The 17,042-nt window shown below is 57.5% G+C and overlaps 1 protein-coding gene across 4 annotated transcripts in view; it reads right to left on the minus strand.

The window, feature by feature from the left end:
• Positions 1 to 5,903: 5,903 nt before the first annotated feature.
• DUSP22 (dual specificity phosphatase 22) overlaps positions 5,904 to 17,042 on the minus strand; it is a 56,130-nt gene continuing 44,991 nt past the window's right edge. For 3 of the 4 annotated variants that reach the window (XM_072814200.1, XM_072814202.1, XM_072814201.1), the window contains 3 exons: positions 10,618 to 10,692; positions 7,384 to 7,555; positions 5,904 to 6,916 (listed from right to left, as the gene is read on the minus strand). In XM_072814200.1, the coding sequence (XP_072670301.1) occupies positions 6,737 to 6,916; positions 7,384 to 7,555; positions 10,618 to 10,692 (427 nt within the window). In that variant the 3' untranslated portion in view covers positions 5,904 to 6,736. The remainder of the gene's footprint in view (positions 6,917 to 7,383; positions 7,556 to 10,617; positions 10,693 to 17,042) is intronic. The other variant, XM_072814203.1, reaches the window with a different exon arrangement.

Raw genomic sequence — 17,042 nt, forward strand, 5'->3', positions numbered from 1 at the left:
AGCAGGCACGGCGGCGACGGGCAGGGGACAGGTGCAGGAACAGGGGCAGGGACAGAGGCCGGGAGGGCGGCCCTGGGCTGCAGGGCGTCCTGCATGGGATGCGGCCCTGCAAGCGCCGGGCTGCTGAGCTGCTGCCGGCCCCCGGGGAGGACGTGGCAGGTGCACCTGCCCCAGGCGCTGAGGCCCGCAGGCTGGGCATGTCCTTCCCCAGGAGACGGTGGGCACAGCCAGGATGCATTTGCAGACTGCGGGTCCTGCACCTCACAGATGCTTAGATTAGGTTCCACAGGCCCCATGCTTGTGGGGGGGCCCCGGGGGCTCGGTCGGCTGGGGGCTGCCTTCCCCTGGGGTCCCGATCCCGGGGCCCTGGGACGGAGCCCGTGCGGGCTGCTCTCCTCATTCCCCACGCTCCCGTCAGCTCGCGTGCACACTCCCTCGAATAAATAAATAAGATCTTTCTAAAGCGAGGTGCCCTATGATTTTTTGCAGCCGAAGAAGTAGCCTTAGTAAAGGGTACGTACACCTGGTTACTTCACACGTGACCCCGTGAAATAATAATATCAGGGGAGATGGTGATTGAAAGACACACTAATGACGAAGAAAAGGGACAAGCTCAGCGTCCACTGGTCTCTCGTGCAACAGAACTTCCTCCAATGAGCCTTAGTGGGAGCAGCAGGCAGCGTTCTCGTCCGGTCCCCAAACAACCCACGTGATCTTTAGTTATTTTTGAAGAAAGGACCAGAAAAAATAAAGGAGACGTGTGAAGGGACACCTGCTGGCTCCGCGGGTGAGCGTCTGCCTCTGGCCCAGGCTGTGACCTCCCAGAAAGCGCGTGACCGTGGCCGCTTCTTTAGCTTAGCCTCCGGAGGAGAGACGACCTCGAGCACACCCGAGTCGGGCTGCTTGCACCCAAGCCTCGCTCGGCCGCTTGCTGGCCCTGAGCCCGGGCAATGCCCAAGGTACCCAGAACTGGGCTCCTTCACCCGAAAAATGGTGGCAACGGTCAGATGCATCGTGCGGGGCTGCCATCGGGAGTGATGTCGTGAAGAGGCCTCCAGGCTCGCGGCCCTTCCGACCTCACGATGCCCCTGCTCTCCAGGTGGAAGGTGTTCGGGACTCGAGAGGCCTTTCTAGACACAGAACGCCCCCCAGGAAGGCGGTGGGCCACTCTGGCCGCCTCGGGGCCACGACGCAAGGTGCCCTCCAGCACCGCCCGGCCCTTCTCGGGGGCCTCTTTCACTCCAGTGTCACAAGAAGTTCCTCACATGAGTGGGTTGCCTCCCCTGGGACTTCCCCAAGGTATTCTGGAGAACCGGGGCGACACCGGGCCGGTCAGGCCTGCCCAGCACGTGACCATGTTGGCCACCCAGTCACCAGTCCAGGACCTTGGCCTCTCATCTCCCCCAACCTGCTCCACCGGGCTGGGAAACGGGGCGGGGAGTCTCAAGGCGTGACCGTGGGGGGGACCGCGCCCACCTCCGGGATGCACCCGGGTTGGGCAGGGAGCTTCCTGAAGGCCCCGGCAAACAGCCGAGAAATGGGTCCCCTCTTCTCGCACCTTCTTGCCTTTCTCTCCGTCGCCGCATCAGCAAGACTCAGCATAAACCGAGGAGAATCCAAACATCTGACCCCTGGCACATGACCAGCCTCTCTAGGGACTCCCGTTCCGGAGAAGCTCGGTGCCACTTGCGTCTCTTGCCTTGAAGGGCACACCCTTTGCAAAGCAGAAGGTGACATTTCTCTAGTGCACCCGTGGAGGCCTTTTGATTTCTAGTTTCCAAAGCGGGTCCATACCAGTGCCTTTGGGGAAACCCATAGCCAGCCAACAAAAGGCAAACCTGCTCACCAGAAAGGATGGTTCCTGTTTGTGCTGGTTTGGCCACTTCTGGGGAAGGGCACCAGAGGCAGAGGGCGAAGCACCTGGCGACAGGGCGAGAGGGGCCAGGACCGTGTCGACGGCCACGTTCCACGCATGTAACCGCTCGCCACGCGTGTGCATCCCGGGGGGACTGCATGGTTATGTGGAAAGGCCGCCCTGGCGTGGCCTACTTGGCTCAAGCTAGGCAGACGGGCAAGGGGTGCCATTAGCACCATTTCCAGCAACTGCATTATTCCTAGAGATTGTTAGCCGCCCCCCCCCCCGTTGCGCCCCTAAATCACAATTTTCTTTTTCATCCCCCTGGATCCTTATCTTCTTTTTTTTAAATAAATTTATTTTTATTGGTGCTCAATTTGCCAACATATAGAACAACACCCAGTGCTTGTCCCATCCAGTGCCCCCCTCCGTGCCCGTCACCCAGGCACCCCCACCCCCCGTTTGCTTCGAGGTGACGTGGATGGAACTGGAGGGGATTATGCTGGCTCCTGACCTTCTTAAACAGCGTGTGCTCAGGCATGTTCCCATCCAAAACCGACCCCACCTCTAACTTGTCCGTCCGCACCACGCGCACAGTGTCGAATTGCCTAGTAATTTCAGTCACCTGCTAAAATAGCTCTTCGGACACCAGACTCTAATAACTGAACCAGAAACTCCAGGAAAATGAACTGCAAATTACTGGCTCCTCGTCGACAGTTTGCATACACATCCAGAGCCAAAGTAAACCTGAACTTGCAGATGTTCAGAGACGTACCGGCCATTCTCCCCCCACACCCACACCCCCCGCCACCCCCGATTGGAGAGAGACCCAGGCACAGCACTTGTGACCTTCAGTCAGATGCTTATTAGGTGGTTAAGCCTTTTGCTGCAAAATAGATGCTAATTTTGATTACTAATTTTAGGACCGGCTGCAACTAATTATGTCCTGTTGCTGCAGGGACAGGTCTCAGCATCTATATAGCAGGGGTAGGAGGACGAAAGCCACGTGCCAAGGCCTCCATGCATGATGAAATGTGGCCAGTGCGTTGCATGAATCCAAGCCCACGTCGGTGCCGACGAGCCCAAGGCCTAAGGAGACCCTATAAAATCCTAGGATGGGCACAACCGACACGCTCGAGGCTCCACTCCAGAGGCAGCTGCTGCTGCTGCTGCTTCTTCTTCTTAGTTTCTCCCTTTCTCTGGGCAATAAAAAGGAAAGGGAAGAAGAACTTCCCTCTGAAGTGTTGGTGATTTCTTGCTAAGTGCGTATATAAATACAAGCATGTTGAAAGCACGTTCTTAATAAAATTATTAATAACTTAGGGTCAGGATGGGAGGAGTCACCCAGGGTGGCATCACAGGGTTTTGATTTTTCAGCGTGTTCCCTATTTTCGCCAGACGCTGGCACGCCGAGCAGCCGCAGCAGCTGGTTGTGCAACGTGGGCTCCGACGTCCCCCCGGGCGCCCCGAGGTGCCTGCCGTCGACGGTACGGAGCTCACCGTGCCCTTGGTGTCGCACACACGGCCCCGCTGAAAGCCAGCGGTTTCTCTAAAATAAAACCAAACAAGCGGTAAGGCACAGGTGTACATGCGCACACGCGTACACGACTCGCCGGAATTTATAAGTCGTCTCTACGCGTGGGTAACGTGAAGCAGCCCCGGAGGTTGGACGTGGGGTTCCCTGCTCAGACACAAAGTGGAAAGGATAAGCACCCAACAAATAAGGGGAAAAAACACAAGTGGGAACCCATCCTTGCAGAAAAACATGCTACTGAAGACACCTGAGGATGCCCAATGTTAATGAATGTGCCCTAAAAAAACGGGATTTAGGTGCAAGGTCCCCTTGGGGCAGAGAGAGTATATGATGAACAGGCTGGTCCATTGGACCCTGGAGAGGTGACTTCAGGGGGCAAAGCAGGTGCCCGGTTTGTACACGACGTAGGTGTGTTATGGGAACAGCCGCCTGACTATGGGGCGAGCCTGGTCGGGGTCACCCCGGCCCGGCCAAGGCTCTCAGTGCCACGTGCATGTCGCCGAGCAAGGCCCAACGAGGAACCTGGCTTCCCCCCCAAATCCTGACAAGGAGAGAGAGATGGCCTAGCCAATAAAATCAGTTCTCACGAAGCTACTTCACGTCTCACAATAAGTCACAAGGCTGGACGCCCGAATTTCCCATCATCTAGTCTGGCTCCTGGGCACCCGGGTGCACCTGAGGACGTGCTTTGCGAAGCTGGGATGATGGCCCTGGAAGAGCCCCCCAGCGGCCCACGGGAAGGGAGGGCGCAGATGCGAAGAGGAAGCAGGACTCCGGAGCGGCGAGGCCTCGAGACCTACAGTCCCCCGCGTCCCGTGTAGTGTGAAGAGCGTTTGCTTGGCCCCCCGACTGCCTTCCAGCCCAAATATATTCGCCTCCTGGGCCGCTCTGGGTCTCCACCACCACGACCCTGTTCCGGCATCGTGGGCGGTCGCCTGAGCGCTCAGCTGCCCCCCAACCGGCCTCCAGTGCAGATCCTCCGTCCTCCGCGTACCCACCCACCAACCACGCATGGTACCCGCTTGCCCTGCGAGCTCGCCCGCCTCCGGCCCTACCCATTCCTCCGCATTATGGGACCCACGCTCCTTACGGGGCTCCCGGCCCAAGAATCAGCCCCGGGGGGAGACCGACGGAGGTGCTGGCTCCGCCGCCCCAGGCCTGGCTGCAGCTGCTGGGGCCCCCTCCTCAGAGCTGCACGAACCCCCAAGTGCAAAGCCCGGGGGCGGAGCGGCCCGTCCTATTGCTGCACCCCATGATTTGGAATCAGAAGATCCAAATTCGGGCAAAGCGGAGAGAACGTTTTCCATTTGGGTGCATTTCTTGGTGTCTCTGCGGGGTTACGCCCTCTGCCAGGCCCTCGTCACAGGACTGTCGCGGGTGCCGCACCTGCTCCTGCAGCAAGAGGACGAGGACGGGGCGGTGTCAGCTGAGAGGGCCGGCGACCTCGGGTGGCCCAGCGCCAGCACCCCTGCCGCCCCTTGCTGCTCCTCGTGTCTGCGGCATGGAGGGAGGCCGTCCCGGGGCGTCGTGCCCAGGCCTCACCACCGCTCCTGGGCTCTGCGTGCACCATGGCTCCGGCACGGCCCCACACGGAGTGGAGACACGCGGCCACCGCGGGCCCGGCCCACCAAGGGGCAAGCTGGCTGGTGACGCGGTGGGGGGCGCCGACCTGTGCGGGGTCCAGCCCTTCCCGGAGCCCCGTCGGGGCCTCGAGGCGTCGGCAGGTCCCTCAGAGCCTGCGTGGAGCGGCTGCTGCGCCCACCCGCCCGGTCGAGCCCCGGCCACCTTGGGCTGCAAACCCAAACTGCCTTCCTCCTCCTCTGGACTTAGACACGGAAGCTTAGGGAACGGGCTGCAATCGGCCCTCGAGCCCGCCTGCATTTCTCCAAATTAAAAGCCGAAGCTGCCGACGAGGGCAGCAGGTGCCCACGGATGCCGTGCCGGTGCCCACCCGGGTGCAGGCACAGCGCAAGCCCCCCCTCCGGGTTCCCTCTGTTCATGCCGACGACCACGCTGTCCCCCTTGGTGACGCTGAGCCACTGTCCCTAGCGCCCCCGGCATGAAGGTGCAGCCCCTGTAGCCGCGGGCGGACACCGGGGCGGCCGGGGAGCCCGCAATTCCGGCAGTGGCTGCGCGGGAAGCATCACACTCCAGGCCCTTCGTGGACGTGTCCGAGCGCTCAGCCGATGGCCCAGGGACTCCTCCTGTAAACGTGTCCACATGTCTTTTTGGTTCAAGAAAATACTGTACTTTGCAGACCAGGTGTTCCGGCTGCGGGTACAGAGGGCCTCGGCCGTGCCTCCTTTCCCGGCGTGCGTGGGGCCTGCGGGATGTGCAGGGACCCGCCTGCGGTGGACGCACGTCCCCACGAGCCCGGGAAGGCCACCCCTCCCAGGGGCTCCGCTGGGGCCGGGACCCTGAGGATCGGGCGCGAACTCGGCGACGCCGGGCCCTCGGCCTCTGCTTCGAAGGCATCAGGACGGGACACTTTCAGCGACGCGTGGATCACGGGAGTGAGACAGCTTTTCAGACATTTAATGAGGTAGCTGAGGTCAAACGCCCGGTCCACAGCGTACACAGAGGTGCTTACTAGATGCACAGGCATTTTAAAACGTGTTTCCAATGCAGACCTGACCCAGTGCCTAAGGAGTGCGCGTCCTCCCGCGCCCTGGGGTGCGTGCAAGTGCCGCCTGAGGCCCCCGGCGCCGCAAGGCCCGAGAGCGACCCCGGGTACAGGCCGGGCACTGGGGCACCCCGGGGGCCTGCTCGAGGCAGCGGAGCCCAGACACCCGCCCGCGGTTGGGGCGATGCTCGGAGCTCCGCGCCACATCGGGCACCCGGACCAGCTGCACCACCGACGCTCTGCGGCCTGTCCCCTCCCGGTCACAGGCTGCCCCGGCTGCACAGCCCTGGACTACGGGGTCCTGGCTGGTGGGAGAGGAGGGGAGCCCGAGCCCGGCAGCGCGGACGTGGTGACTGCTCCAGCAACGGGCACACTCGGGGCTCCCACGGGCACAGGTGCATGGGGAGTGCACGGGGGTGGGGCCCAGGCAGGGCAGGAGCAGGCTGGGGCCTGGGGGTGTGGGGCTGGGCTCTGGGTCATGGTCATGGGCTGCGTAGGCCTGGGGGTGTGGGGCTGGGCCCTGGGTGACAGTCGTGGGGCTGCCATGGGCCTGGGGGTGCAGGGCTAGGCTATGGGCATCGGTCGCAGGGCTGCCGTGGGCCTGAGGGTGCAGGGCTGGGCTCTGGGTGACGGTCGCGGGGCTGCCATGGGCCTGGGGGTGCAGGGCTGGGCTCTGGGTGACGGTCGCGGGGCTGCCATGGGCCTGGGGGTGCAGGGCTGGGCCCTAGGCATCGGTCGCGGGGCTGCCGTGGGCCTGGGGGCGCGGGCTCTGCAGGCCCCACCGCCGCGCGCCGGCCCGGGGCTCCAGCCGCCCCTGCTCCTTGTATTTCCGCAGAATGCTTCTGGCTTCCTCGACATCCCGCAAGGGGCTCTCTCCGTATTCTTCCTTCAGCCACTGCCGGAACTGGAGGAGTGGGAAGAAAACCGAACTGTCACACGCACGCGGACACACGCACCCGCACACCTGCACTTTGTAGATTTTTACTGGGTACTTAAGAGTCAGACTTTGCCACACGCATCAACAAAAATCTCGCCTGAGGACACGAGAGCAAGCCAGAGCCAGGAGTGGTGCCCGACCCAAAGGGACACGGTCAGAAGTGAACACGGGGCCCGAAGAAGGTCAAGTAACATCATGCAGCTGCAGCTGGCGCACAAGGGCCGCTGATGACCGCGATGACCGGTGATGACTTGATGCAAGTGGGGCAGGGGCCGCTGATGACTAACTGGGATGCAAGTGGGGCACCCTGGGAGCAGGTGTGCTCTGGGGACCTCTCCAACGCGGCCCCCACGACTCTGGGCGCGTACAGAAAGACTGAGGCACCTTCCCGGGAGCTGTCGCTCACACCACCAACGTCCCCTGAGCACGGTTACCTGGTGGACTTCATGCTTCTCAAATTCCTGGAGTTGTCTCTGGAAGCCCAGGTTGGGGTTGGCACAGGACCTGCCCGCACGCACGGTGTGCAGGGCGTCCTCCCAGCCAAGGTCGGTGACGGTCATGACGTACGCGATCACCAGGGTCACGCTCCTGGAGACGCCGGCCAGGCTGCAAGGGCCAAAAGAACCCACAGGGCAAAAGGGATTTCAGTCCACGGGTCTATCTCCCGACTCAGCGAGAGCGGGGCATTTTGTGACTCTCACTTTAGAAGGTCCTCCTGGCCTGGCTTCTGCGCGGCCAGCGAGCCAGGAGATCACTCAGACACGGGGGAGCCTCTCTCCGTTTTGTCACCCTAGAATCCCAGGCATGAGTGTCTGTGGCAGCCTCATCACTGACAGATTTCCTACTGCCCGCGGCTTTGCACACTTCAGTTCTAGGATCCTCTATGGGCCCCTCTTCTGATAGCCCCCATTGCCCTGGATAGAAAAAAATACCTAAAGCACCCCAAGGAATGTGAAGGGGCTGGGAACCCTGCAATGCATCTATTTATAACCTGCAGCACTTTAGAAGCCTCATGGTTTTGGTTGGGTTTTTTTTTGTTTTTTGTTTTTTGTTTTTCTGGGTTTCTTAGATAAAAGAAGACTAGATCTATAACTGAAAACCCACCCAATAGAGAAGCTCTTATGAAATAGTTTGTGTTCTTCTTGAAACAACTGAGCAGGGCACAAGAGAGGGCACATTCCACGTGCTCTGGGACGTGGGGTCCGTAACGGTTAATTATATCACGCAGGCTGAGTAAGGGGCCAATTTTAAATGCATATGCAAATTAACGTGGTCACAGAAGGCTGTGCTGCGTCAGATTTAGAGTGTTCTAGCAACGGTTTAGGATGGGGAAGTTTAGCAGATTTCTCATTTTTAGAAAAGCCTATCTTCAGATTTATATAACCATATGAAATACAGATTCCTAGAATATCAGGGCTACACATCTTCAAACGATAATTTTAATAATAATAATAAAACAACCGCTCTCTGCATCAGGTCGTGGCTCTTCATTAGGCATTTATGTCAGAAATACTGAGGGAGTTTTAAAAAATACATCCTCTTTGACTGCAAACCTGAGGTTCTAATTCACCAGGAGCCACAGAAGCCCAGACACGGGATTCCAGAAATCCCCTTACATGGCTCCACCTGCACCCCCACAAAGTGCTTTAAAGCAAATGCTCATGAATATCATAAAATCCACAATTTGTTACGTTGTCCTACTCTTTTCAAAAGTAAATAACTAAAAAAAAAAAAAAAAAAGAAATAACTAAATAAATCACACAATGTCAAGAACTGCGTGAAACTACCAAACACCATTTTTCTCTAAAGCAATCAAACTATCTATTGCCCCTGCTCTCCCTACAGGCCCTCGGAACAGTTTTCACGAGTGGCTCTTCTAGATATCATGCGCTGGATCACCTCTGTCGTGACAGGATCGTTACCAGCTTCAGCAGCAACTCAGCCCGGGAGATATCACTTTACATTTTCAAAGAGCTTTCCCTGAAATGGTATCTTCTTTGAGGAAATTCAAAAGATTAAGCTTTAAATATATGTATTTCACAACATAATATTGTCTTTAAAAAAATCTGATTATAGCTGACACATAATTTACATTAACTTCAGGTGTTCAACACCGTGGTTCCACAAGTTTTACATTACACCGTGCTCGCCCTCAGCGCAGCTGCCATCTGCCACCGTACAACGCTGTTACCGTACCACCGACTGTACTCCCTACGCGGACTTACTCATTCCATAACTGGAAGCCTACATCTCCCGCTACCCTACCCCCATTTTCCCCATCCTCTTATCCCCCCCAACCATATGGCGACCATCGGTTTGTTCTCTGCATGTACAGGTCTGGTTCTGCCTTTTGTTTTTATTGTTGTTGTTTTGCCTTTTGGTTTTTTGTTTGTTTATTCATGTGTTTTGTGTTTTAGATGTCATAGGTAAGTGAAATCAAATGGTATTTGCTTTCTGATGTATTTCACTTAGCAGAATACCTCTAGATCTATCCGTGTTGCTGTAAATGGCAAGATCTTTTTTTTTTTTTTTTTTGTAGCTGAGTAATATTCAAAATGGAGTTTTACTCCATACAGAGAGGGAACACGCTCGGCCTGCAGAGCTCTGGCTTCAGGATGTTGGCCGCTGCTTCCTTCGACATATTAGTTAAGTGATGAGCATGAGCACCAGTGGTAATGGGCATTTCTTAACGTATACAATTTGTCAAATCGCCATAAGATACACCTGAAACTAATGCCAACTGTATCTCACTTTAAAAAAGGAGAAAAAATAAGTGGGAAATATCAGAAAGGGTGACAGAACATAAAGACTCCTAACTCTGGGAAACGAACTAGGGGTGGTGGAAGGGGAGGTGGGCGGGGGTGGGGGTGACTGGGTGATGGGCACTGAGGGAGGCACTTGACGGGATGAGCACTGGGTGTTATTCTATATGTTGGCAAATTGAACACCAATAAAAAATAAATTTATTTAAAAAATTTTTTAAATGAAAAAAATAGAATATGAGTGCTAACGTTCAGTGAAAGCTTACCATGTGCCAAGGACAGTGCAAAGAACTGTATGTGCATTGCCCCTGGGTGAGGTGTGTAGGAAGAGCTGTCTCTGCACTGCGTATGTGCTCACATCCTCATGACGTATAGCTCAGTGCGGGTGGAGAGCTGCACGTAAACTCTTCGTTCTAAGAGTCTATTCAGATCTTTTCAAAGCAAAGTACTAAGCTAAACATACACAAAAGCCCCAATCTGTGAATGGAGAAGAAAGGGTCATTCAGGTGTTGTGCTGATGCCACCTAAACACCCATACAAGTGACCAAAACCCTCCGGGAAGAAACAGTGACTGAAAGGGCACTGACGTGGCAGGGATGAGCCCACAAAATCTGTGCCCTCCCCAGGAGGCTGCTCTGAGGACCTCAATCATAGACACGGGCTAGAAAAGAGGATCCTGTGATCCAGTAGCCTCGACAGTCCCCACAGAAAATCCTAAGTGAAAACGAAAAAAAAAAATCATAGTGTTCTCTTCCATCAAACAGGCAGGGGTGGGACGAGGGGCGCGCTCACGAGCCGAGGGCGCACGGGGCCGTTAGGAGGTGGCGTGAACAGTCCCGGCTCGGGGCCCGGGTGCGGGCCAGGCCGAGCGGAGCCCGGAGCCACGCGCAAGACACGCGTACGTACCAGTGTACGAGGCAGCCCTCGCCCCGGAGTCGGCACTCGTGAATGAACTTAATACTTTCTTTGAAATGTCTTGTCCTGTGGGAGGAGAAAAAAGAGAGAAGTGACCTCTCTCTACTTTACTCAACGTATGATGAAAAGAAAAATCCGCCTGAGGTTTCTTGAAAAGGTCTCCGAGTCCTGCGGCTTCCAACCCGTGGTCACGCTGCCCGAGGCTGGAGCTGCCTCAGCTTTAGAGTCTGTCACACGCTGCGCCGAGGCCTGGGCAGGGCTGCCCGCCTTCTGGAATTTTCTGAATTTCTCTGCGAGGAATCCCTAATCACAGAGTGGTCACTGACTGCTGGGCGGAGGGGGGGGATTCTGCGCAGCCCGGGGGCCGGCTGGGCCCGACGGCTCGGGTGCATCCCTGAGGCCCTGGGGTTTGCACGTCGGCCGAGCGGGGAGCAGCCACGGCCACGCCAGCAACGGAGGTGACCATGCCACATGGGCTCACCAGCGCTGGACGGGCAGGCTTCGGTGACCCGCAGGCCCCACGCACCTGCCAGCAGCCGCCCCGGAGCTGCCCCAGGGCCGCGAGCCAACAGGAAACACGCTTCAACCCTGCTCGGCCACCCGCGCGTGTGACCCGGGGCTGGGCGCCAGGCCGCTCGGACGCCGGGGATGCGCGGGCCCACTCCACGAGCAGCCCGGGGCACACACTCACCTTCTGCTCCCGGAACCGACGAAGTGACCCCGGGCGCCGCGAGTCCCCCCACGGTGGTGACAGAGGAGCCCCAAGCACCGGTCCCGAACGGGAGCCCGGGTGGCCCGGGGAGCGGGGCCCGCGCGGCGGGAGGGACGGCTCGGCGGCCACAGCTTCCCAACCAGCAGACCGCGGTGCCCTCCTGCGACTCCGAGCCCTGAACCCGCGGCAGGTCGGAGGCAGCGGGGGCGTCAGGACGTCCGTCCCCCTCAGACTCTGGCCACGGGGGGCGGGGCGCTCGGGGAAAGGTTTCCCCTCCTGATAGAAAGAAAACTCTGTCTCGGCCTCAGGTTTCCTGCGAGGAACCTGGACGTAAGCGTCACGCCTGCGGCCGAATCAGTTGCCCGTGAGCCAGACACGACAGCCCCGAGGGCAGTAGGTGCAACGGGAGCCCCCAGTGTCCTGGCCCAGGCCCGAGGACCCTTGCCCACGACCGGGAACACCAGCAAGCAGGGCCCCGCTCCCCCCAGCCCGGTGCCGTCTGCGGGGTGACAGCAAACACCGGGACAGCCGGGGAAAATGGGCGAGTGGCGCCGAGGGCCACGCTCCATCTCAGCTCCGGTCCTCACGTCGAGCTGCGAGGCTCCGCGCCCCGGTGTGGAAGGACACACAGTGTGGGAGGACACGCACCGGGAAGGACAAACAACCTGCAGATGAACGACTCGGCAGGCCCAGGCGCCGGCGGCTCGGCAGGCTCTGGCAAGGCGACGGCAGACGAGGCCTGACCGAGCCCCGGGCGTGGGGACCACCTCCCCTCTCTGGCTTTTCCACCAAACCACACGCGCCGTGACACCTGCGCCCTAAGTGCCGTCGGGGCCCCTGGGGCCCACGTGCAGCGCTGTCCCCCGGGCCAGAGCGCATGGGCGCGGGGTCAGCAGGGCGGCCGTGGGCCTGCGGAGCCGGGGCTGTGGTGTGGAGGGCCCGGGAGCCCGGGAGGTGCTCCCCCCGCGGCCCCGCGGCCCGTCCCCTCCGTCAGGGCGGCAGCCGCATGGCCCGGGCTGGGCCGAGGGACGGTGGGGCCCCCACGGCCCCTGACTCCCGGACACAGGGCACGAGGCCGCAGCAGGCAGCCGAGCCTAGAGACGCCGCCTCCAGGTAGAGCCGTGTGCGGCAGGGCCGGGGCTGCTTCCAGGGAAGCCGATGACACAGGCCCGGTCCGGCTGCCTCCTCCTCGGCAGGAAATACCCGCGGGCCGCCCGGTTGCCCAACGCGGCGCAAGGCAGAAGCCACTCCCAGGCGCCAGCCCACCACAGCCTGTTTCAATGAGCGCAGGTTCCCCATTCCTGCTCCCGCTCTGCCCCTGCCCTTCCGCACGGAGGGCGAGCGGGGGGCTCTGGGGGCGACGCCCGCGGGGCTCCTCCGGCTGCACCTGTCCCGCCTCCCCGGCTGCGCGGGTGGGAAGAGGGGCCGCAGGGCACACCCGTCCCCGCCCGTCCCCGCCCGCCCCTCCTGCAGAGCCCCCGCCTCCCTGCACTCTAACCCGACGTCCCCGGCCGTCGGCGAGGGCACGGAAGGGATGCGGGTGGCATCTGGCAAAGGCCAGCCGCGGTGCCCACGGCCTGAGCTTGTTCCCAGACTGCAAATCTGGAGGCCGTGACCTGCTCTGTGGGACCAGGGGAGGCCCTGTGCGAGGAGGACTCCGCACGTCTGAGCAGGGACCCAGGGGCCCGGGGGCCTGGCCACCTGCCTTCGGGGTGGCCGCGCTTACCCCAAGGCCAGCACATCCCACCAGGCCGTGCTGACAGCGAGGGCCGGGAGACCCCGACACAGACGTGTGTGTACGCCTGTGTGCGTGTGCAGGCGCGCCCATGTGTTGCACACGAAGGCAAGGAAGGAAGGACAGGAAAGGCAAAGCACTCTTAGATTTTTAACTCCTGAGAAAGGAACGCTTAAAGGTTAAAAAAAAAACATCGGGTGGGATGTGACACCTGAGCCAGGGAGCCTGGGCTCTGGAAGGCGGGTTCGGATCACACCGCTGCCTCCCCTGGGCGGACTCGGCAGGCCCCAGGCCCCCCCAGCACCGGGAAGCCTCACCTCCCCCGGGAGGCAGGAGGGCCCACGCAGCACGAAGCGGGCGCCGGTGTACACGTCCACGTCAACGACTTCCCACCCTTTATATTTCCCACACTTGAACATTTTTCTTTTTTTAATCGGGGGAAATTAAAGCACACACGTGGTGTGTATTGTGCTTTCCACTTTGCCACATAGGGTCACTGTAGAAACAAACCCAACAAAACCTGCTTTCTCCTCCATTGTCACATCCTTTCACAAGGAACAGCTGAATGCTGGCAGAACAAGGAGGACACCGTGCAAGGCCAAAAAGTAGGTGAGCTCTGATGAGACACTCAGTGGACCTTTCCTGCCTATTTCTACGGGCTGCAAGGTCCTCGGGAGGCACGTGTGAGCGTGTGCACGTGTGTGTGTGTGCACATGCTCAAGTGAGGACCCATCTGTCTGGAAATAGGATCACAGCTGCAAGGGCCTCTACCTCCAAGGGTCTACCTCCAAGGGCCCACCTCCAAGTGTCTACCTCCAAGGGTCTACCTCCAAGGGCCCACCTCCAAGAGTCTACCTCCAAGGGTCTACCTCCAAGGGCCTACCTCCAAGGGTCTACCTCCAAGGGCCCACCTCCAAGGGTCTACCTCCAAGGGCCCACCTCCAAGAGTCTACCTCCAAGGGCCCACCTCCAAGGGTCTACCTCCAAGGGCCTACCTCCAAGGGTCTACCTCCAAGGGCCCACCTCCAAGGGTCTACCTCCAAGGGTCTACCTCCAAGGGCCCACCTCCAAGGGCCTACCTCCAAGGGTCTACCTCCAAGGGCCCACCTCCAAGGGCCCACCTCCAAGGGTCTACCTCCAAGGGCCTACCTCCAAGGGTCTACCTCCAAGGGTCTACCTCCAAGGGCCTACCTCCAAGGGTCTACCTCCAAGAGCCTACCTCCAAGGGTCTACCTCCAAGGGCCCACCTCCAAGAGTCTACCTCCAAGGGCCCACCTCCAAGGGTCTACCTCCAAGGGCCCACCTCCAAGGGTCTACCTCCAAGGGCCTACCTCCAAGGGTCTACTTCCAAGGGCCCACCTCCAAGGGTCTACCTCCAAGGGCCCACCTCCAAGGGTCTACCTCCAAGGGCCCACCTCCAAGGGTCTACCTCCAAGGGCCCACCTCCAAGGGTCTACCTCCAAGGGCCCACCTCCAAGGGTCTACCTCCAAGGATCTACCTCCAAGGGCCCACCTCCAAGGGCCTACCTCCAAGGGTCTACCTCCAAGGGCCCACCTCCAAGGGCCCACCTCCAAGGGTCTACCTCCAAGGGTCTACCTCCAAGGGCCCACCTCCAAGGGTCTACCTCCAAGGGCCCACCTCCAAGGGCTTACCTCCAAGGGTCTACCTCCAAGGGCCCACCTCCAAGGACCTACCTCCAAGGGTCTACCTCCAAGAGCCCACCTCCAAGGGTCTACCTCCAAGGGCCCACCTCCAAGGGTCTACCTCTAAGGGTCTACCTCCAAGGGCCCACCTCCAAGGGCCTACCTCCAAGGGCCTACCTCCAAGGGCCTACCTCCAAGGGTCTACCTCCAAGGGCCCACCTCCAAGGGCCCACCTCCAAGGGTCTACCTCCAAGAGTCTACCTCCAAGGGCCTACCTCCAAGGGTCTACCTCCAAGGGTTTACCTCCAAGGGCCTACCTCCAAGGGTCTACCTCATTTTGATCTTGCAAAATTGCTTTCTAATGATTAAAGCAAAGAAAATTGATCTTGCAAAATCGCTTTTTAATGATTAAAGCAAAGAAAACCGTAAATGAGAGAAAGAGCAAGCTGGATGTACAGAAGGCATCAGCTAAACGGAAGAAATCATGCCCAGAAAGACAGAGAGAGAGAGAATAAAACAAGGAGGTTTTACTGATACTTTAAATATAAGGTCACTGTATTGCTAATACCTCTTCTCCCCACAAAACCTCAAGAAATGTAGAGATCTGCTCGGCACTAAAACCACTGAACATTACAAAGGCTCGTTTCTACCCACTCCACAGCACAGATCAGCCTCTCCTGGACTCGACCGAAGAATATTTTTTTTTAAAAGCCCAGTTATTCCCTTAACAACGTCTAAAATACAAAATACCAATCTAATCAATATTAGAATAAGAATGAATACGTGAGCTACCGTACATCCGGTAATTCACCCTCAAAACACATCGATACTCCTTTCCTCGGACAGACAACAAATATAACCTTATTTTTGGAAATGCCGAGAGCTCATTAAAGGCACTTTCACTTATTGAAGCTAATACTACAACAATTGTATGTGGTACATATTTTACAGATGAGAAAAGTGAGGTTAACGTGACTTGTGCAAGAACGTAGAGAGAGAAAGCAAAAGCAAGTGTTTCTAAAAGCCTGACTTCACCGGCTCACCTCATATCAGCCAGAGAACACGTAGCGTGTGCACTTGATATAAACTCCAGGATGCCTCTAATTGTGACAAATCATGCAAAACACACCAGCCTGGGTCTGTGGTGTTCGTATGGCTCTGAGAACTTGAACTTTCACATTTCCTGACTTTGAAAGGCAAGGTGGTTGGGGGAAATGAGCTAAAATTTTCAGCGTGTTAATGTTATCTCAACGAGGTTTCTGCATTTTAAGTTCCTGGAAGATCAGAGGGGGAGTTTGTGAGGATTAAAGCCAAGACAGAAAAATTGACCTTTCTGGGCAGTTTACAGCCATTGAACACCAAGTGAAAGCAGTTGGTTTCAAAGATCACAAACCTCGTACTGAGCAGACTTGGCAAGAATTCCTGTTGGCGTAAGGATCAACGGGGAATGATTTGAGATATGAGCCCTTAAAATGTAAGCTGGAAATAACTAAAAATCTGTAAGTTTAAAAGAGTGACGCACGTTCTCTAGAATTTATTTTGTCATTAAATATAAGAATGCTCAGGCATCAGGAATTAAAAGTGGCTAAAGGACCACTGGTTCTACTAGTCCGAGTTACCCAGAGCATCGATTGCAAGTGACAGACGTGGTTTCTCTTGCTTTTGTCAGCCAGGGCATTAAGAGTATTTGTCTCTTAAAGGACAAAAAAAAAAAAAAGAGTGTCTCTTGACCGTCTACACTGGTTGATGGTACAGAAAGTGGAGGTTCACGTCAGCCTATGTGTTCCTGATGTTTGGTGCATGCTATCACGCACAGGCTACCTGAAGTGCGATGGGTCATATAAACCGAGTCACGTATTAGCCACTTGCCAATGGCTGAGAATCTCCTTCTATCATGAAGGATGCTCACTGTTAAGAGGCATGTTATGCATGAGAGACCCCTAACTCTGGGAAACGAACTAGGGGTGATGGAAGGGGAGGAGGGCAGGGGTTGGGGGTGAATGGGTGACGGGCACTGAGGGGGGCACTTGACGGGATGAGCACTGGGTGTTATGCTATATGTTGGCAAATTGAACACCAATAAAAAATAAATTTATAAAAAAAAGATGCGCGTTATGTTTCCAATAAAACGTCTGCAGCAGGTAAAGAGAAACTCAAGCTACTTCGGGGTTTGATCCGTAATATACACAGTATACTCATATTCCAAACTCAATTCCACGATTTCCGTTTGCTTCAGTAGAGCAAGAAATATTTATGAAATCACGGACGTTCCTGCGCCCCAATCCTTATGTATGCATGAGATGTGCTTTACGAATGGATTCAGAC

The sequence above is a fragment of the Canis lupus genome, chromosome 37, assembly GCF_048164855.1.
Source record: "Canis lupus baileyi chromosome 37, mCanLup2.hap1, whole genome shotgun sequence".
Lineage (NCBI taxonomy): Eukaryota > Metazoa > Chordata > Mammalia > Carnivora > Canidae > Canis > Canis lupus.